This window comes from Meleagris gallopavo, chromosome 1 (assembly GCF_000146605.3).
Source record: "Meleagris gallopavo isolate NT-WF06-2002-E0010 breed Aviagen turkey brand Nicholas breeding stock chromosome 1, Turkey_5.1, whole genome shotgun sequence".
Classification (NCBI taxonomy): domain Eukaryota; kingdom Metazoa; phylum Chordata; class Aves; order Galliformes; family Phasianidae; genus Meleagris; species Meleagris gallopavo.
Genome location: NC_015011.2, coordinates 114,119,530 through 114,142,399, shown reverse-complemented (window position 1 = coordinate 114,142,399; position 22,870 = coordinate 114,119,530). Strand labels below are relative to the sequence as shown.

The 22,870-nt window shown below is 39.3% G+C and overlaps 1 protein-coding gene across 1 annotated transcript in view; it reads right to left on the bottom strand.

The window, feature by feature from the left end:
• Nucleotides 1-2,534: 2,534 nt before the first annotated feature.
• ACE2 (angiotensin I converting enzyme 2) overlaps nucleotides 2,535-22,870 on the bottom strand; it is a 34,095-nt gene continuing 13,759 nt past the window's right edge. The window contains exons 13-18 of the mRNA XM_019612009.2: nucleotides 22,589-22,868; nucleotides 15,979-16,037; nucleotides 11,834-11,919; nucleotides 9,776-9,914; nucleotides 5,545-5,702; nucleotides 2,535-2,748 (exon numbers count right to left, since the gene is read on the bottom strand). Of these exons, the coding sequence (XP_019467554.1) occupies nucleotides 2,550-2,748; nucleotides 5,545-5,702; nucleotides 9,776-9,914; nucleotides 11,834-11,919; nucleotides 15,979-16,037; nucleotides 22,589-22,868 (921 nt within the window). The 3' untranslated portion in view covers nucleotides 2,535-2,549. The remainder of the gene's footprint in view (nucleotides 2,749-5,544; nucleotides 5,703-9,775; nucleotides 9,915-11,833; nucleotides 11,920-15,978; nucleotides 16,038-22,588; nucleotides 22,869-22,870) is intronic.

Sequence of the window (22,870 nt, the reverse complement as noted above, 5' to 3'; positions counted from 1 at the left end):
AAGGGAAGGGAAGGGAAGGGAAGGGAAGGGAAGGGGATCAGTTGGAAGGGCCCTACAAAGATCGCCACTTTCAACTGCCTGACCACTTTGGGACTGACCCAAAAAACAGTCTTGCTCTGCCTATGTGCCAAATCTATTAGTAGAGAAGGAGGTGTCATATTGCTGTTAAAGGAGAACAAATATGAAATTGGGATACAGTGTATCTGATCTAACTCACTGTAAAGTCAATAGCTATAATCACATGGAGCTCTGCTAATGACTTCAGGCTGCAAGCAGCTGGGGCCTGGATTCTCACATGTTGGCAGTGATGTACAGTGAAAATCTAATTAAGAAAATCTTCCAGTTAAAGAAATGACACACAAGTCTAACTCATTACTGATACTCCATTAGAGGTCTATCACGTGCTTTCTTGCTACCTGAGTACGAGCAGTCTGCAGCACATCCTTTGGTAATTATTTCAATTGAGGTATTTAACTGGTATTTTAAAGATTAGTGAAGACAAAATGCCAGATTTATGACAAATCAACACTGTCCTCCAGACCAGATTTCCAATACAGCTTATTAGGCAACATAACTGTTAGCTCTGGTCAGGTTTCCAGGAAATCTTGTTACCAATGTGCTGAAGACTTTTTACATCTTATCACATACTTTGGTACCTGAAGAAGAGATAAGCACTTCTGAAATTCTCCTCTCTTCTTTCAAAAAGCCAAATAGTCCAGACTATCTCTTTTACCTTCCCAGTCTTTCCATGAGCAGAAGGAACACATACGTACTTGTTTTACTCTTTCTCTCTCTCAGCTCTGCCTGCAGATGCCATTGCTTTGAAAGGAGTGTTAGAAATCAACCGTGGATAACTCTGCCCTGAGCAAAGACTTTGCATAAAGGCAGAGTAGGGAAACAGAGAGGGGAGTGAAAGGAGTGTAACAAACTGTTCAAAACTCAGTTGAGCTAGTTTGAAAACAATAAGGGAAAATGCTGTCTTTTAGCCTGGTATAAAGCATAAAGGATTATTTTAGCTAGAAAAAAAATCATGGATATTTAACATAATTTATTTATATTACATTCATGTGAAATGTTCAAAGACCCCCTTTGAGCTAGACACTGCACAGAGTCACACAATCATGACGCTACACGGCACACAGAGGGCAGGTATGGGCTTCAGGAAGAAACATTATTCTCCAGTTTTACAGACAAGATTGCCTAGATTCTGGGGATGAAATAACTCAGCCCATGTCACATCGAAGACTGCAATAGGACTTAAGTATCTGTCCAATCTCTCTGCAACAGCAAAGGCGGTTCACAAATGGAACTCTTTCACATGCAAGTATAACTGAAAGGACTCAGGCTATATATCTCTCTCTGAGCACTAGTTATCCCTCACAGTAAGTGCTGTTCTTCTGGGATCTTTTTCAGGATGATAACAAGGCAGAAAGGAAAAATCTCAGCAACATTTTTCACTTGTAACTCCATTGCCCTGATATATCTGGGGATACAGTTCACAATACATTCAGTAATTTTAGTACTATCTAGTTGTTTAAAAAAACAAAACAAAACAAAAAGCACTGTATTTCCAATTTCTCTCCTGTTCCACTATGATTCAGTTGCTGAAGTCACAATGTTGCATTTAATCTAATCTTCATGGTAGCTGAAGACATGGTAGATCACTATTCACTCTGTAGAGAAGTAGCTCAACTACTACTCACTCTCAAGTCAGGATCTCACCTTAAGTGAAAAGTTTCTATTCCTTATTCCCAGATCCGAGCCAACAGAGATGAAGGGATAAAAATATCACCTAATAACCTCTGGCCTGCTCCAACCTGCTCACAAAGGTTGGACTCACACTCACAAAAGGAATGAATGGCCTTCTCTGTTTCGCCAGTGCTGTCACAAGGCAGACACTGAGCAGAAACAAATGAGTATCTCTTTCATATCCTACGGCCAAACAGCAAACACCTAGGCTCACACTGACATTTGGTAACGCACCTATGAAGCTTCCTTAGGCTCATCAGTGTGATAATCAGGATGTGAGTGGTAGCTGAAATGATGTTCCATTTCACTGGGTAGGCCTTCTTCAGCCATACCTTAATCATTATTCTGTCTTCTACTTAGGTTTCTCAAACTATAGCAGCATCATTTTAGCCATGCCAGGTTTTGACACTATAGCCTTGGAAAGGGAGCAGTCACAGACAGTCTGCTCTCCCTTGGTAGCTATTTGGCTAGTCTGTGAGAGGAGATTCACCTACAGCAGGTAAACACTGAGAAAAATGACAGCAAAAGTCTTTGAAAAGCTGTTGTGTCTACTTAGACAGCTGCTAGGATCAGGCTTTTATCCTCCTTGTTTTCTCAGTATACTTTAGCATTACTTAGGCATCTAGTTCACAGCTAATAAAACTTAAACCTTACCCTCAGCAAAGAGCACAAGGGCTCTTTAACTATGGATGGAGCAGGGATACATCAGGGATAAATCTGAAGTGGATCTGAAAAGCAAAACTACCCTCCCTGACTTAACTTGCCAGTGTGCAGTTAAACCAAAAGAAAAGCTAAGCTGCTTACTTCTTGTGTTTCCGAATCCCTGAAACAACGAGGAAAACAATTCCAGCCACAATGAGAGAAAGAACAACACCAAATACAATAAGCCAGACAGGTGTGGAGGGCTCAACAGGAGGTGATAAGGTTGTGGATATCTTCAGGAACTGCAGTGTTTTGTCACTCAGTAGGAAGGCGCTGTTGATTCTGTCCCGGTTCATCCTTCATAGAAACACAAAAAAAGCATCACAACTCTTTAGAAAGATATTTTATATGTAAAAAAGATAGGAGAAAAAAATACTTTCATGTATGTGCTTCAAGTCTGGCAGGATTGAATTTAAGCTAACATGATGTTGGTAGATTGCACAGACCTTCACTTTAGCATAGATCTTGTCAGTAATCCATAGACGAGTGTCTAATAGACGAAGTGCTGGAGAACATATGCTTACAGAGTGTTGAACATCAGATTGGCATATATATTTATCTGAAAAACTGGAAAACACTGATGAGATCTGAAGTAAACTAGTGGTTTCTGGTTTGGACTACATGCTGAAGATAATAATCTGTAATGATGGCTGTGACATCTTGTTCATACAGCATTCTACAACTGCATGACACTGGTAGATCCACCATGCAATGCTCAGAGGATTTTATCACTGCCACTTAGTTCCTCAAACAGAACCATACTAAATGTTATGGGCACATATATCTGCTCTTGCTGCTGGAGATTTTCTTAGATCTGTGAGGCACTAATTATGCTTTAGTCCAGAAGAATCCATCCCCACTGCCAAAATATCCTTCTCTACAGGTTGTACCTAAATGGATTTTCCACATTTTTTTTCCATTATGAGAAACTGTAAATTTGAGAAATACATTTTTTCAAATGAGTAGCACAACTTTTACCCTTGAATGGGTATCTTCAGTATCTTCACCCACATTCGCTACTTTGGAGCATTTGCAATAACTTCTAGGTCTGAATCTAAGCAGCCTTGAAAGGCTTTAGCAATATCTTTCATTAGCTTTTGCAAAATGCTTCAAAGTTTTGATAAAATATATTACATATATTGGTCTTGAGAGATTTTGGTTGCAGCTATAAAATTCACCCTCTTTCTTGTATACAATTCAATTGATTTACTGCAGAGCAAGTATTTCCTAAGAAATATTCCCTGTAAGATATAGGGGAAACAAAAGTAAGATTCTTGCAAATTCCCTTCTTGGAAATCATAATGTTGACTATCTTTTAAGCAGGAAGTTCTTACCCTTAATGGAAAACTAGCACTCCTGGAGAGGGCTGAAAGCTATGGCATATTATAAGACTCATTATAAGGTAAGCTGCCTGTGAGTTAAAGAGATTTTCATCCTTATTAATATAAATGATTCATTGTAAGCAGCTGAAGTAAGCATTATTAACCCTCATCTAATGGCTGCAGTTACAGAATTATGCGCTGAAACACATTCATGTAACTACAGGTGCAGATGTGTTTGTATATTCATAAATATCTCGTGTATATTTATGCAAGATCTTGGGACTCGTACAGAGCTCTGAAAAGGTTGTTTTCTTTGTTCTTTGTTTCTGAAAGAAACTCATAAAACAAAATCCTGGTCCATGGGTAGCATTCTTACATGATATTGTAGTATAAAGAATTAGAATAATGGTTTGGTATGGAAGTCTGCAATCAGAAGCAGTAGAATAAAAAATGTAGCTTTATAGACTATTTTATTTCTTCTTTCTAATTTAGACAGGGTTTATTTATTTATTTATTTTTAAATAGCATATTCTTCTTTATGGGATGAAAGACAACAGTTAAAAAAACAAACGTGCTATAATAGCATCCAATTTCTCCAGCAAACAGGGCACATAAAAGACTTAAATAAATCAGCTTATGCTTCTGAATGATTCAAAGAAAAACAGAAATGCAAAAAAACCCTGCATTCCAACACTCTTAGAGAGCTTCAGTGAATGAATAATCTGCTTCCTCCACTAATGCTATGAAGCTATTGTTTGGTGTCTCTGTAGGAAACAGTTTAATCTACTCATAAGCTTAAAAGTTAATCTTTCCAATAGAACGCATACTCATTCATCAAGAATTAGGCATTACACCTCTATGGAGGTAACATGAATTTTTGAGACAAAGTACAGAATGTCTTAAAACAAAGAGGTCTGTTTTCTACTTGGTGCTCGAGAAAGATACGTGAGTTATGCTGCTTGTAGGAGTCATCCCCATAAACCTCTTTTGTGGCTCTGATAGACCATTGGAGTCAGATTACCTCTTTTTCCCTCTTCAGCTCTACACTCTTGCGTTTATTGGTTAGAGCATGCAATCCTGAGTAGAAAGTGAACTTATTTGTATCACACGGTATTTTGTACAAGTAATGCTCAGCTACTATAACGACTGGCATTCCAAAAAGTGCTGCAAAAAGTATGAAGCTATGTGAGTATAAGACTTTTTAAGCCAAGCTGGGACACAGCCAGTTCTTCTCATGAATAGTTCACATGCCCTTCTCATGGAAACATTTATTTCTACATTAAATCTGAAAACTTGCATTTGACAAGCACTAAAGTGAGCCTGTGGTCACTAACCTTGATATAGAAGTTCACATGGCATGCAGTGAACATGAAATAACATCAATCTAAACCTCCGAAAGCTGGAATTCTGTCATCTAGGGAAGAAGGCTCTCTCACTGGGAAGTGTAGCAACTGGATGATAGCAGTGTTTCTGCTATGCACATGACAAAAAAATTACAGCCCCAGCTCCAGGAAATGGCTAGCTTTCACCTAAAGCTCCAGTGTTAAGAGAGACTCTTTCTGTAGTTAGAATGCCAAAGCTCACATACATTGAATTCCATGGAACTGTTACAAATCATGCTAGCTATGCAGGCCTGAAAGAGTACTAACTCCTTGGTGTTTTAACTACTTAGATTTGATTGTCCCTACAGAGGCAGAGAGCTCATTTGTGGCCAAAGAAAAATCATCCTCAGTCAGCAGGGAAGGAGAGACTGCAGGATTAGCAACTGTACCTGATGGCTGCCTCTACCTCACTTCCCGGAACAGTTGTCGTGTTTTTGGAGGAATCTGTGACCACAAACCAAAATGACACCCGATCCGTCACATTGCAAAGCAGCACGTTGGAAATTCTGCAGATGGTTGAAACAGAAATTATTGAAATGTTTAGTAGCTTTATAAAGAGGGAAAAAAGATAACCATTCATGCTCAAGAAAGAAACATCATCCACAGCATTTCTCATTTCTCAGTACGACTGAAAAAATTTAAGCTTATTGAGACCAAATGTGAGTCTTCAAATGATTTCTGAATTTACTACAAACTTGCCTGCTCTTGGACATACACTTAGTGTAATAAAATGAAAAAAAAAAAAAAAAAATTGCATCTTAATCATCTGGGCTGTGAAAAGATCATATTTGCCCACTGGGCAAATGCACTAGTAAACTAAGATTTTTTTTTTTTTGCAACTAAGGAGCTAGACATGGTTGACGTCCCATACAATTTTCAAGTGAGTGCAGTCCTTCCATAGGGAACACTTCTATAGAGAAGGAGAGGAAACCAGCCGGGAGGGAAGAACAAAGGAACTGACATTATTCTCTTTGACATCCTTCTGCACTGTCAGGTGCAGAGTGGAGTCAACAAGCTAAATATAAACATCATACTGGCACTGGCCTGTGTCCTCTGGTTGGTGCTATGACATATTTATCTCATACGTTTCAAAAGAAGATCACTTGGTTTTAAGTGAAGTTGACAGCAAAAGGCCACAGGCATGAAGCTTCTCTTGGCATACTATATAAAAAGAGAGCGGAACATCTTTAAGGTGTGTTTCTTTGGAATTAGAAATATCTCACAGAATGACATCATCATAAGTATTTAGACCAAATAATTGAATGCTAGTACAGGTGTAATATAAGTAAATAGTGACTAAGGATAGATAGTGCCCTTATGTTCTTTCTATTCCAATTTTACTCACACAACAAACAAACCAGCTAAACGCATGTGATACACAGCAGCTGATATAAAGACACTATTTACTACAGCACGGCAAAGAATATAATTTGCATCATAGAAAGATATCCAAAGTGTTATCAATTGAAAGACAGAGAGTTAGAGCAATAACAATGGAAAAAAAATAAAAAATCATTCCATATCATCATCAAATAACCCAAAGACTTTGGCTCAGGATTCGGATTTACTGGCTATATCCAAGTAGCAAGCAGATATTCCAATAGCCCATGACTCAGGATGAAGACCATTTTTGTTTCCAGGGAGCAGCCCAAATTTTGTTCACCTTTGCCCACCATCTGCCTGGCCACAAGCAAAATAAAGTTGCCCTGTCCTGTATCTTCTAATTAGCTACAGTGATGTTTGTAATGTCCATTACCATCTGGGGTTTCAAGGTTTGATTTATCCATCACCAAAATGCAAGTTTTAACATTTCTTCTTCAGCTTCTGAGCCTTCCCAGGGTGACAAATTCCCTACTGCAAGCAGTGACCTGCCGCAGAGCTCTGTTGTGTAGTGCCATCTGCTGGCTAATTACAAACTTAATTAAATGACTGCTAACAGGACTTCAGTGATGGCCTGAAGAGCAGAAAGCACAAAGTTGGAAAGAATGTAAGACAGAAAATGTTACCCATGAATGCAGTCTTCATTCAGAACAACAATAGCTGTTAAGGCAGGACAGGCATGGCTTGTTCACAGTAGTTCACTCTTGATATTTTGTTGAAATACTTCAAGCTTTTTTGGGTGGTGGTTCAGGTACCAGTGTGTTTGGGAAGGAAAAACTTTCATTTACAGGAAAGGTATACATTCCACAGAGACATGCAATAAAATGGAAAGAAATGATTTTGCAGAGCTGAAATACCCACTTTTACCTCTCTGGAACATCAATTTTGCAAATACAGATAATTTTCCTGGATAAAAGAGGAAAGCCATCCTCTGGGATTTTAAAAGATGTTCACATCAGTTTTTTGGCAACAGCCAGAAGATAAAAGTAGATTTATTCCTCTCAAAATAAAAGCAAAGCACAAAATTTACAGGAGGGGAAAAAAAAGAGTCTACTTTTAGCTGGTGGCTGACAAACTCTTGCTGACTTCACAGAATATCTAAAATTGTATCTGCGGAGGAAGTTTTCCATCAGGAGAATTTATAACAGTAGGACCTAAATCTTCACACTGCCGCAGCTCTTAAAGCTGGAATTCCTGTGGTGCACTCAAAAACTGATCCAAGTAGAAAATAGGTGTGCGTATTCCTCTATAAGTGTTCTCAAAAAGTGAGGAGTGAACAGAGCTCATTCTCCCAACAGAAGGATGCATTTCGTGTATAAGGAGTGGCAGAACATGCTGTAATTCACCACAGCCTCAGAGACTTGAAGAGACTCTTAAGAATGAGGTCATCCCTACAGCACCCAGGCTTTCAGTATGACATAGAGCAGGCAGTCATCACTGGGACAGTATGTCTCTAGAAGGAGCAGAATTGGGCAGCAAGGCTTACACTAGGATACGGAAATTTTGCTTCCTTTCTGCTCCCTGTTGTGCCTAAAATCTTGCTTGATCAGCGTCTAAAACCCAGCTTCACTGCCACTTTTCATCAGCAGAATCTGGATGCTGTAAATCCTTCCAGGCTCCAAAAAGAATAACACCATTCACAAGAAGTTCAAAGAGGATTGCGTAAACACCAAAATGGACTGGTTCAACAAGCACCAATGGGACCACTCCTTTTCAGCAGGTCTGCTTTTTTTTCTCATTCTATTTGAACTTAGGTTTGGCTCAAAGCTTGTTGAAGTATTAGAAAACTGTGCCTTTACACTGTTTAGGTTTGAAAACCTTGACTTTATCATGCACTTTGCAAATTAAGTGTATTTGTAAGCATACATATGGACATCTTGTTTATTTCCTTAGCTGATTATAGACTTTCGCCACAGTTGCTTTAGGATATTTGTAGTATCAAAATGACAGGATCCTGGTCCCAATATTCCCAGTCCAAAATTGACCTCCTTTCCTATATGCAAGTGAGCACCAGTGAGGAGAGGGCAGGAAACCCTGAAGAATCCATGGCTTGAAACAGCATAATTGATCATTATGGAGATTTAGAAGATTACTTAGGGATAAGGAGAGCTGCCAGAGACTCAAAGAGCACTGGGTACATATGGCAGCCATTAGCTGATGGCCCTGAGACCATTAGCACTGGCCCTGAGACCCCGGTGTATACCTCTGGCTCTCCAGAAAATGCCAAGCCTCTTCCCACCTAATGCTGCACATCTGTTCTCTCTAATGTGCCTTTGTTTTCTTCCTTGTTAGGACCAGCAGCCATGAAGTCATCTTGACACAACAGTTTTATCTCTAGAAGTTTATTTTGTTGTTCTAAGTGATCAGAATATTTTTAAAGTACCAAAAATACCTATCTTAGGAGGACAGATAATGCTGATGAACTTCTGGTCACTCCATGATGAAAACTGCAGCTTTCTTACATAAAAAGTGGAAGAAGATACAGAAAAGCAAACCCTTTCATTTAAATGCGAGTGATCACATTCTTTCTACTTTAAAGATTAACGAGTCTCAGACCCAAAAGAGATGCATATTATTTCAAATGAGTCACAGATTAGAGAAAGAAGAGTTAACAACAGGCTGTAGATGATCATCTTTTAACACTGACAGATCAAAGGTTGGCTCAGGTAATTCCTGAATGTGTGTGCTGAGAGTGAATCAAAAGGTCATACAGAGAGCAAGAAATAAAGAATTTGTATTTTTCAACTGCAAAATAAACTTTTATTTTATCTGCATTAATAATTACTGAGTAATTCAATGGATTGTGTCTTTTCATGTTTCACACAACCTTGACAATTCATCAAACCTTTCAAACATTAAACACAGCTCCATGATTTATTAAAGTTTAGTTTAGAAATTAACTTTAGAGAAACTGAGATACAGTGTGTATGATACTTTTACATCTCATGAAGAAAATCTGCTGGTATTTACCTATAGAAGTGCCTGTAGCATAAACACAGTTCACTAGATTAAAAACTCCACCTAACCAACAATGTAACAGAAAAACTTCTTAGTGACCAAAGATATACGATTTCACTTGGTCTAAAGCATAGCAAGACTCTGGGATCAAGGTTGAGTAGAGTCTGGGATTTACCTGCCTTGTGACTATGAGGGGTACTTGCATCTTCTCTAAGTTCCCACTCCTGCTTCTCTCTTCACCATCCTGCCAGCTCCTGCCACTGTCCGTACCAGTTATGTGAGAGTGCTGCTCCAGTGCACTCTGCAAGCTGCTATTCCCTCCTGGATGATGAGTGCCCCCCTACTGCCATTCCCACTGCAAAGGGGTTGGAGATGGACCACGCTCTCTTCTCTGTACCTAGATGCCTCTTGCCAGCCAGTGCTAGGAAAGAGGAATGTTATTTACAGTAATGGAAACAAGCATGTTATTTGGGGTATACTGGGAGGCCAACAAGCTCTCAGTCACAGAAGGGAGACTCTGAGGTCTCATGAGATCTGGGAGAGACTTATGAGTAGGAAAATCTTCAGACTGCTGCCTAAGTTCATGTTCTTAGAAGATACCAGAGCTGCACAGCAGTACATTGGCTGTCTACATATGACCTTATAGGTATCTGAAAGTCCTAAAAAGCTATCAGTTTTACCTTCAAGATACACCCTGGCAAATTATACCCCATGAAGTAGTCCTGTATGGTGTCAGAAGCGGCAGAAGATGCCCATACCTGTCTTTTTGCAAATATTGTACTGAGTTCTCCTTTGAAAACTTAGTAGCAGGAAAGTGTCGATGCATGCAAGCCTACCTCCAAACCAGAGTAAGACTGCCATTATCGTAGCTGTCCATAGGAAAACTTGTCTTGGGAGGAGTTAAATGAGAACAAATGCTGTGACTTCCCAGAACACGTAAATAAAACATCCATTAAAATTTTAACTCCTGTCATATTGGCTTGACTTTTTCCCATTCCTACACTAAAATTAGTTGAGTCTGCAGACAGCTGCAGTACTTGAAGAGGGTAAATTTCAGTGGCATGTGACATAGGATTTTGCCATGTAAAAGCATCATGGCTTTGAAGAAGGAGGAACAGAACAATAATTTTAGAAGGAGGAACTGGGAGTAAAATGGATGTACAGAAGCAAGCTTTTATGGATTAGAGACTGAAGAAAAACTCTCCTGAAAACGCGGAAGAAAAAAAAAAACACAAAAAACAACCCTGCATAATAACCTTTAATTAGCTGGTATCTTGATCTCATTTTTGCAGGTGTGAAGTGGAAATATACTTGACTATTTTTGTTAATCTTGGTGTAATGGCTCCTTGCTCAAATGAGACACCTTCCAAGGAATACAAATAAAACAGCAAGGAACCAAACACCTCTGTGACATGAAGCGGGGAGAGCACCTTCTATTTAAGAGAAAATACAGCAACCACAATAATCATCATATGACTAAAGATAACTAATGTCTTTGCAAATAATATGCAATATGCTTTATCTGATGCATTGATGGCCTGAAGGAGTTTTTTCAGAGAGTAAATTGAAAACCTTATCCTCATTAACCTAGCAGAGCCATAAATCTTTCCTTTTAGATTGAAAAACAATGAAAAAATAATAAGCCTCTAGGAATACACTCATGAGGTTTCTTGTTTAAGAAAGGGAAGAACATACTGAAGAAACAGCGTGCTAAATGGTCTGCTGATCTGGCATCTAATTTCGTAAGTTGCAATGATCAGAAGCCTGAGAAGAATATTCAATGCCTTAGGGTAGGTTTAATCCCAAACCAATTAATGGCTGATCTATGTCTGAACTGCAACATATGAAACATTCTGATGTTCGGTAACTCAGCCACTATAATATTAGAGATGGATATGCCTTAGCAGAACTCAGCACCAGTGCAGCTATCCACCTTTCAGCCCTCTGAGTCAGCTTATCCTCAGCACACTGCCGAAGCTGAACACCAAGAAAATGTGCACCAAAGCTGCTTATTCAAGGATCTGTACCACCTGGCTGATGGACCCCTGCTCCTCCTCTCAGCATGGTTACCAGAAGGTAATTGTGTCTTACAGCCAGATTCTGATAGAGTAAATTAGCACAACCCCACTGAGAGCAGTAGAGGGGATACTGGTCCAAAGACTGAATGCTGCTTAAGAGAGAGAGTGCAAAATTTAACAGACAGCTGAGTGTTGAAGAAACACACTGGCACATTCGGCTTTTAGAAGCTGTAAATAATGATTTCTACACCTCAGTACAGCAGAGGATGGTCTGCTACATGCAGCATTAATAGCTGTAACACAAGTCAGAGTAGATGCTTACTGAGTTGTGCTCTTGCTGGAGTATCTTCTCATTGCAAAAGCCATCATTGCCTTGAAGAGGTACTCTTCATTCGCATCCCAGGCATACTGTAAAGAAGATGGAAAATCATCAATTTCAGCTCCAGTGTTGGCAGGACAGAGGGGGAAAAGAGTCACTGAATTTGAAATACCATATAGATCAGGAAAATTAATAAATTCACTAACTGTGTTATGAAAATAAATTCCTACCTAGTACTTAGTGTGCAGAAGCAACTTTTTCTAACGTTTGTTGTAAAGTACAATACAAAGTGAAAAGAACTTTTCCAAAAAAATGAATGAATTGAATGTTTCTGTACACTGGCCAAACTGGAAATGTAAAGCTTTTTACATCAAAGACCAGGCTCTTTACCAGAATTCTCCCAACATAACTGCACCCATGGCTTTGCCTCTTTTGTGGATGAGCTGCATTGAAGAAGGTTTAAATCTACTCTCAAAGACCATTTAGTTCTGCCAGTAAACAAAAAAGATAATGTTGAAGGCAGGCTATGGGAAATGGATGTCAGGACACAAGGAAAAAAAAAAAAGAAACAGATTATGGCCTTATTGCTGCATGCTGTTCTTATAATATGAAGATAGACTCAAGTAATTATGACATCAAATTTGAGACAAAAGAAAGAAAAAAGCATCCTTTGTCCTTCAATAACAAGTAAAATACAGGCTCCCAAAACTCTTCTGTGTTGTCTTGCTGAAAAATCATGCTGCCATCACTTCATGTTTCTGAGAAAGCTCCACTAGGTTCCCCTGGGCTTTCATTCCCATATGCAATTCTAATGACCAGCAAAAACTACACGTATTACATTTTTATAACAAGAGCCATGACCATGACACACTGATTGAATTTCTCCTTTTCAGCAGATTACAAAGATTAATAGTTTGTTGGAATGATATTAGTGGAGGTTCGATGCAGTTTTCTTCAGTCAATCAGAACACAAATCTAATATTTAACTTTCAGCATTAAAAAAAATCTGCACTGTAATCATCCAAACCAGAAATCCAATAGTGTGGATACTTAACCCTGATGACAACCTGGGACTACTTTTTCATACTTCATAACACACTCAAAAAACAGGAGTAGACTAAGCAAACACAACTGAAAATGCCAAATCTTAATTCTGCTTTTTAAATTCTGATTTTGGATGTATGGAACTGCTGCAGTTTCTCTGTAGAAACAAGGAGGGATCCAACTTCCAGACACCATCACACATTTTGCTTTGACATTCTGTAGACTGGGAACCTGAATAGGGAAGGAGCCAGCCATTTAAAGGGCAAAAAGTCATGCCGATCATATTTATCATCCCTAAACTGATGAAGACGGGTGAAATAGGTAGAGATATGACCAGACAGGGACCACAGAACTGAGCAATAGACTACTTAACTAGCATTAAAATCCATAGGCAGTTCTGGGAATCGTGGTTCTGACTCACCACTCCTGCCTTGTGAAGGAAGAGAGGTAATTACACTGTCATGTATGCCAGTCTGGGAGCTTAAACTGAAAGCAAAAGAGGAACAGTTTGAATAAAAATATTTAAAAGCTTGTATTTTGATCCCATGTCACTAACGAAAACATGACAGTAATGTCAGCAGTAGTGTTAAAAGAAAAAGAGACAATGTAGAGGAAGAAATATAGGTATGAGCCATAAAACTGTTTACCATAATTTTAAATGCATCTGTATTTGAATAGATGGATGGTGGACAGTGATGAAGCACACTCTCTTTCATGCCTACATGGACACAAATGCAATGCAACACTATCAAGTATATGTACTTGGTATGTTTATGTTTAGTGCACTACACGTATATACGAGAAATGCATCACACGTCACACATGCTCCCTGTGGTTGTCTTTGGCCCTTTTGAATTAACTGTCTGCTGTTAATGCAACTAGTGACTAGCAGCCACTGTAGAAGCTGCTAGTAAATTTAACGCCATCCTTGGGGAGACACAGTCCCATAAATCATCTTCCCTTTGTTTAAGTTTACTCCCAGTGCATAGCAAGCAATGTCTCTGCCGTGTACATCCATTACTACCAAGTAACATGAAAACAGCTAGATGCTTACTGTGTCTTAGCTGTTATTTCCAATATTAGTACATCAGAAATGGCACTCCCTGCCTAAAAATACAGCCCACCTTGTGGACAAATGAAAAAATGGTGTCTGTTTGTGTTAGCGTCACACAAAGAACATGTTATGCATTAAATCACTTGGAAAACTATACTAATCTATTTTCTATGCTCCTGAACCAGAGTTATCCTGCCAGTCCTAAGTGAAATGATCATCGTATCAGGGTCTTCTGCTGTTATCTAGATTGAAGTGACTTGTAAATGAACGAAACAGAATTAAAGAGCAGAGCATCATACCAAGATATTCCAAGCTGATTCTCTCCTATTGTGATACTATGAGAAATTTACCTACCCTATTGTTTGCTAAAAATAAAAATAAGATCAAAGTTAACCAAATTCTTAAACTGAATTTTCAGTTTGACAACAGTTTCAGTTTTCAGTTTCAGTCATTTGCAAAGAAGACTGTGATGGCTCTGAAAAGGAACTATTAGCTGTGAAGTTAATAAACTCTTCATTTTCTGCGGATAATTTTGTATGGCATCATAACTCTTTCAGCACATTGTTCTAAAACACTGTTTAAGTTTTAGATCGTCTCATTCTCAGGTCTTACATACATTTTGTTAAATGAAATAAACTATTATCTATCTACCAAAAACCAATAAAAGGCTCCACAGTTATTGTCTTTTTTTTTTCTTGTAATATAAAGTACCCTTAAGATTAAGGATTTGTATCACACGCTTCTTGTGATGAAAAATAGAAAAATTATAAATGATCAAACAGATCTCCCTTCTTTTACTATAGATGGAGAACTAAAAAAACACTAAAAAACAGCACTGTTGTGAACAACCATTTTTATTATTTCCTAAGGTTTTGAACCAAGGTTTAAAAAAATATTAGTAGTTATTATAAGAAGTTTCATTAATGATTTTGACATATTTTCAGCCACAGGATTACACTATTTTAATAAATTTTTAAACAATGCAGGCTTGCACAGTTTTTTAATTAAAATCTCTCACCCAAGAGGATTGACTTCAATATCAATTTCCATAGACAAGTACTTTAGTATGTATCTTGATTATTTCTTTTAAATTTATCTGCTTCATAAAGCTCCCAGTGGAATTAGTACCCTGCTAATGTTAGTTTGAATTATCTAATATTTCAAGGTAGTCTTTGAATGGCTTCTGAGGTCAGAGGGTGATTCTCGTACTTCCAGTCTCTTCTAACACCTAATCTATGGCATTTTATTTTCCAGGACTAATAACAATCCAACACTAGACTTCCAGTGCAGGTGACTGTCCAAGATATTTCATATCTAATTTTATGCAGAGTACTGCAACATGCTGCAGATTTGTGGCAAACATTCAATACTGCAAATGAAATACCGCGTTCTTCTGTATCTCATAGTACTTTAGAACAGGAAGGACCATTTGGCCACCTAATTTCCCAAACTCCTGTGTATTAGATCCCCCTATTACTCATCCCAGCAGTTCTACATTAAGTGAAAGGACTCGAATTAAGACAAAGCATTCAGTCCTCATGAGACTAGCCTGTGCACCAGAGGCAGAGAAGAAAGGGCACAATCTGAAACCTACATTAGCAGGGAATTGATCAGATATGCTTGAATGATCTCTACAGATCATGCTTGTCTGAGAGCCTGACATAAAATCCCATTTCATAAAGACCTAAAAATCTTTTCCAGCTTATCTTCTCAGACATACTTGACTTTACAACTAGCACTCTCAAGCAGAAGTGGTTTTCCCAAAATACAGACTTAGATTTACAGTGTCCCTCGTGCACAAAGTGGTTTCCAGGAGGGGAGAATAAAAGGACTTTGACAGAAAATTATCTTCAAGAAAAGACAAGCTTTACTCTTTAATAACGAACGTCATCTTAAGGAGTGGGCTGGTCAAATGTCACAGCTTGAGAAGCTGTACAATTAATACTTCAGAACAAATTGCTCGTGCAGCCTTCAGAAAATGTACAGTGTGTATTAGTTCTATTTTGACAGATATTTAGTTAGGAACAATATGTGAAGATACTTTACTTACTGCATTATCTCCCAAAGCTGTTTTGATACTAAGCCGTACTTTGAAAGCATTCTGTGCATCTGACACAAAGAGAAAAAAGGTAAATGTATTGATATTCAGATGAGATAGGATTTTAAATCATTTACTTCTCTAATTACTTTACTAACTACAGCTTCTAAAGTTGCCCTAGCAGATTAACTGGTTAGGAGAACTAGAAGCTAATAGCATGAAACATGCAGCAGCCCTGCAGATTTTCAGTCAGGTTTACCACGACCCCATTAGAATAGGTAAGAACAACATCTACACTTCATTTGCAAACTCAGAAAAGTGAATGCTCAGAGTTTCCGTATTCAAACTGGAGGCAACCAGCTAGATTAAAATCATAAGATGCTGACCGCTATGCGGGGATACACTCAGAGCTAAATTTCTCTCAGGAGGAGTGGGAATCAGCAGCTCCAAAACTTACCTGGCTTGCAGAGCTCAGCAGAAGCGACAGAAACTACAGAGAAAGCAAGCAGCAGAACTCCTAACATCCTTTCAGTATGGAAAAGCTGAGCTAAAAGAAGTAAGTCTCCAGTGGAAAGCACTCTTAAACTTTCTGTGACCCAGGATTAAAGCATCAGCAGCACAAGTAAGCAACCAAGCAAAGGGTTTAATAATTAACCCCCGTTATTTTTAGATAAACAAGCACTAGAAACAAATGTCTTCCTTTCATTACTTCATTACTTACTACCTTTCTCTTTAGTTTAAAAAAAAAAAAAAAAAGTCTAATAGGTTTTTAATTCTCCCTTTTTGGAATAAAGCAAAGCATTACACAGTGATATGTTCCTGTTCTTCCCCCAGGCACATGCACCTAAACGTCTGAGCCATCCAACACCTTACCAGCCTGCAGCTCTGGTGGCCAGATAGTACACACTACTCACAGCACACATGGTTCAGTTGCTCCTGCACCGTACCAACAAAATCAGCTTCTGAGACATCACTTTGAGCTAACATCTATTATAAATACAGAGAATTGCTTTCTTCCTATTGGAGAATCATGACAATAACAACTGGAATGTTGAGAATGCACACCAGAAGGTCTACGTAGGGAAGCAGGTATGCATAGTTCATAAAGACATATTCTAGTTTTGTTTACACAATATGCTATGTATACGTACACTCACATACGTATGGCAATATATTCATGATGTATATTATATTTTCAATGAAACGTTTTCAAAGACAAAGAAGTACGTGCAGAGGAGAAAGAATTCAGCAACTGAAATAACTGAAACTCACAAATACTTGAACAGCCTTTGCCATCTGGGCAGCAAGTCAGGATTATTTTATTCCACTCTGCTGCTGCATGCCCTCCCTTTTAGCCATGCTGATTAATGGCTAGTTCCTAAATTGAAGATTTCTTTAAAATTACTTTCAGTTGGCCTTTTAGCACAGAAAAGTGTGTCTTGAGACTGCAAACCCAAAGACCTTCATGAGATTGACTACCAGTGAGAACATTTTATCTAACTGTGGGACTGAATTTATGGAAAACAATAATCAGTATTTACTAGATAAGGTATTTGGACTTTCAGGTAATTGAGAATTTACTGTTTCACTAATTTAGTCTTATTTTTAGAAGTCACTGTTAAAGGAACTGATACCCCACTTTTAAAAGTCATTAAATCAAGCTGATTCCTGAATGGCTGTTTACTCACTCTAGACACCAGCTCAGAGTACAAAACTATTGGATTTGTTATCTGCTTAGATGTGCAACCAATGTCTATGAAAACAAAAAAGTGACGTACTCATTTTTAATGATGGCTCAAATTAACATGCAACAAGTGGAGACCACTAAAAAACATACAGTTAAAAAAAAAAAAGACTACCAGTTTTCTGTAGAATTTGTAAGCTAAAAAGACTGTGAGCATTATCAGCCTCATGCTAAATTCACCTGCTTCAATAAAGAGTGTTTGAACTCCATTGTACCTCTGGGGGACATATTGCAGTACATTGGAAAATGGGCAAAAAGCAAAGCACTGTTTTCCCACAAGCAAATGAAAATGATGCAGTTGGGATGCGTCATCACCTCTCCCCGCTGGAAATCGGTCCTTATAAACACATGGAGCCAATGTCAAAGTACACAGTGGGCACAAAGCACTCAGCACGAACAGCCTTGGAGCATACAGCTGGATTCCCTGGCCGTGGCTGCTGACTTCCATCCAGGATGGTGGATTTCACTGATTTGTCACACTGGCACATAGCAAGACTGATGATTTTCCTGGTGGCGAGGGGAGGAACCAGGGGAAGGAGCAATGTGATAAACACCTCAGCTCAGAGCTCATAGGGATGTGTTCTGCAATTGGTATGTATGTGAATAGCAACCTCGATGTGTGCCAAAGGCACCCAACAGGCTGCCCACTTTTTTAATATTGTCATAAAAAGCACTGTAACTTTTCAGATAGAGAGTATATTAGCACAATATAGAAGATGTACATTTTGCCACCTTGTTTTCACTAACAAACCTACATGCATGCATAACTTTCGGCCAAGCCTCTTTTCATCCATTTTGGCTGGAAATGTAGCACTGCTTGAGAATGCCTGAATTTGCCACTGGTTGATCAGTAAGACATCAATTTGCTTCACCAAATGACAATCTACATGCTTACAGAGTATGTTTTCAATTTCTTGATTTTTAATAGCTTCTCTTTTAAAATAACTTTGTTTTTCCCAACTACTGTTGAGCCACAGGTGACAGCCATGGAGAATCATAGAATCATTAGTGTTGGAAAAGGCCACTAAGACCATCTAGTCCAACCACCATGCCCACTAACCACGTTCCTCAGTGCCACATCCACACATTTCTTGAACTCCTCCAGGGACAGTGACTCCACCAACTCCCTGGGCAGCCAGATCCAATACCTCACCACTCTTTCTGAGAAGAACTTTTTTCCTAATATCCAACCTCACCTGGCACAACTTAAAGCAATTACCTATAGAATCCTATGCACAATCATAAATTTAAAAATATCATTGAATTACTGGAAAGAAAAATTTCTCTTCTTGTACTCAACAAATTTGTCTGCTGAGTGAAAATAGCAGTATATTTTTTTTGAGTGCTTGTGACCTCCAGAAGTTCATCTATAGTCTGTACGTGCATACTTAACAGCATACTGCAATTCAGACTCCTAAACAAATTAAGAAAGGACTGAGACTTAAAGACCATCTCACTTGGTAAAACAAAACTCTTCCATCTTCTCAGTCTTATTAGCAATGTACTTTTCTGCTTCTTTCAATGCCTTCAAAATGGAAAAATCCCAGGAAAGTAAAATATTGATAGCCATCATATAAGTTAATTAACAGCTATGGCCAAACTTACCCTCAGTTTTCAAATTTGACAAATTAACAGTTTTAAACTCTGAGGAAGTTAATCTTTAGTCTTAAATAGTTGTGTTCAACTCTTATGAGGAAAGAGTCAATGTGCTACTGTCAGCATTAGTCACTCATGGAAATCTACCTAGAGAAATGTAAGTCCAGTTGTACAAGAGCTTTGCAGTTCCTCGAGTGCAATGCTTCTGAAGATTTCAGAAGCTGCTGAGATGAGCATCTACAAGACTGTCAGCAGCACCGAAAAGATCAGTGCTGGCTTTTATAGGTACAGCCTAAGTCTTAAAATGGGAGTTTTTTGTTAACTCTGGGGGGAATTCGGTGTGGAATGGGGCCCATAATCACTGTTATCACTGTAGTATTGGAAAAGTAGTTTACAGTATTTACAGTGTTTACAGAATTTTTATCAGTGCTCACAGAAGTAGACAGTGTCTAGAAAAACTCACCCCTTGAGAATGAAGTATAGCCATTAGCTAGCAGGCGTGGGAAGGATTTGCTCTCCAGATTTTTCATATATTGCCTTCAAACAGGCACTTTGCAGTGAAAAGCACTAAGGATCACCCACAGTAGGGCTAGCACTGGGAATAAGCAACTTCCAGTGCAGTGGGGAAGGACGGAAAGGCTGACAGATCTGGGAATGTTCAGCCTGAAGAAGACTGAAGGGGGACCTTATCAATGCTTATATATCTAAAGGGAATGTGGTATTCAATTTGAGGTTGTGTGAGAAATGTTTCTCTACTGCATGAAGTATAATCAGAGTACTTCATATCTACCTTCTCACGATGGAGCATATATACATACAAAAATGATCAGAGATGGAACACCTTCCCTATACGCCCAGGTTGAGAGAGCTGGGGCTGTGCAGCCTGGAGAAGAGGCTCTGGGGAGACCTGAGAGCAGCCTTTCAGTGTCTAAGGGGGGACTAAGAAGGAAGGGGACAGACTCTTCAGCAGGATCTGTTGTGATAGAACAAGGGGCAATGGTTCCAAACTAAAAGAGGGGAGATTTAGATTAGGCATAAAGAAGTTTTTTGCAATAAGGGTGGTGAGGCACTGGCACAGGTTGCCCAGAGGGGTGGTGAAAGCCCCATCCTTGCAGACACTCAAGGTCAGGATGGATGGGGCTCTGAGCACTCTGATGAGCTGTAGGTGTTCCTGTTCACTGCAGGGGAGTTGGACTAGATAGCCTTTTAGTGTCCCTTCTAATTCAAAAGATTCTATGATCATAAGGTGTAGGCATATTTTTCTTTGGGAAACGTGGAAGAGTGAGTTCTGCAAACATTCTTTTCCACAAAAATAAACCATATGTGAAGAGGTGTCTGCTCTACAACCCCAGTATAAGGACTAACAATTACTGGCCAGAAATCTACATTATTTTGGATACATAAATGGATCTAGCCAACGTGGAATGGTAGTATTTGTATCTTTCCGACAAAAAAACTTTCACTGCACTGGGTCAATAAAGTTGGACGGAACTCTGCACCTGTTTTTTGTATAGCAAGCAGTTGCTACATCTGTAAATTCAGGAGAATAAACAAAATGGACACAAATGAAATTATTGGGATTACAGCTTTTTTCCAGAATCATTATGAAGGTCTGTTATGGATGATGCTATTTGCCTTGCCTTATAAAGAGATTCTCCTTTTCACTATTCAAACACAAAACCAAGTGTACTGGGAAAATGCCATAATGAGATGTATGATACTACTGAAAGAAATGACTGAACTTCTCAATGTTGAGCTAGAGATGGTTTAAAGAAAAGTTGTTATCGTACTTACTCTACTAAAAGGATGAAGAAGAGTTGTAGTTGTAAGTCCTAAATAAAATATGATTTTTTGAAATAATTGTTTTTTCAAAACATTCATGGATGTGTATGGTTCATCAGTTCTAAAATGCACAATACTGCCATCTTCTGTACCTAAAGCTTCAAATTATGTGTTGTTTTACATGTAGATTCTGCACAAGTAAACAGTAAAAGTAATAGCATCTTCAACTCCATTTTAAAAGGCAATCTACAACCAACATGGTGAAGTACCCACTAGAAAGGTCATTGTCTGAATATTCCTTGATCAGTGGGTAAACAGAGCTGCTGTCTATAATAGTCACAATATTTTTTAGCTTCAGAATAAATAATAAGATACTAATTATGCTGTTAATGAAGAGCACAATTAGTCTGCATTGACAGGCTTCACCATCAGCCTCTTGGATTGTCCATGCAATATACTAGCTCTAGGATATACAAAGAAAGTTCCTGTATGGTGGTTTATGACAGTAATTTAGATATTAATCAACAATATACATTATTAATGGTTATGCAAAATATGAATAAAATCTATAAATTTGTTGCATCTGAATGCTGCATCTGTCATGTTTGTCACCAAAAAACTGATTACAGATAACCTGAACATTTTGGCACATCACATCTGTGACTTTCTGTGCGTTATAATTGATATTTGGGTCTAGGAGCAGAGAGGATGCTGCAAAGCGGCTCTCAAGTTACAAGGACCAGACTAGAGTGGAAGGGATTGCATGTGATGGACAGGGGAGGGTCAAGCTGGATATTGGGATAAGGTTCTTCACTAGAGTATGGTTGGGCCCTGAAACAGGCTCCCCAGGGCAGTGGGCATAGGCTCAAGCCACCAAGCCAAGGTGTTCCAAGAAGCATCTGGACAATGCCCTCAGACACATGGCCTGATTTTTGGGTGGTCCTGCCTGGAGCCAGGAGTTGGATTTATCAATCCTCATGGAATATTCTCAGGATATTCTGCGATTGTATAATTCTGTGATATGTGTTTATACTAAAGATGGATAGAGCAGCTCAGCACTAATAGCAAGAAGGTGTCAGTGGTGCCAGTTACATTCATCAGTACACTTGCCTGGTGTGCCCCAGCCTCACTGGACATCTGACTTCACTCAGCTCTGCAGGACATTGTACCACAGCAGGTTACTATCAGCCATAAGACACGCTGAAAGCTCACCTGGTGGCACAACTGTATTTCACATCTACGTCACAGCATAAACCAGAGCAAGGCACACATTATAACCCATAATCCAGGCAGTTCCTGCAGCTATAGACTACCAGCATGACCCGCTGAGTGGACAGGCAGCCCAGCCGTGAAGCACAACATATACCGCTTTACTCAGCAGGGCTGAGAAAACCATGGGAGGGACTCAGCGGGCTCCTTTCCTTTAGAGCCCTTTTGTAAACCGAAATGCAAAGCCCCGCTTTTCAAGGCACTACGCCGTACGCCAACAACAACCCCCACCTCCGCCCACAACTGCGGCTAATGGGCACGCGGCGCGCACCAACCACAGCCGCTCGGGTACCGGAAGGGATTTTGCGCCCTTCCGTCGCGGGGTCACGTGACATCCCGTCGGTAAGGCAAGATGGCGGCGCCCATGTTGCTGCCCGAGTCCCCTCTGGGGAAGCTGAGGTGAGGACGGGGTTGAGGCCCCGCGCCGGGCTTCCCCATCGCATCCAGGAAGAAGGGGAAGGGCCTTGGGATGCCCATGGAGAACCGAGGCCCAATTCCAGAAGAGGCCGCCCG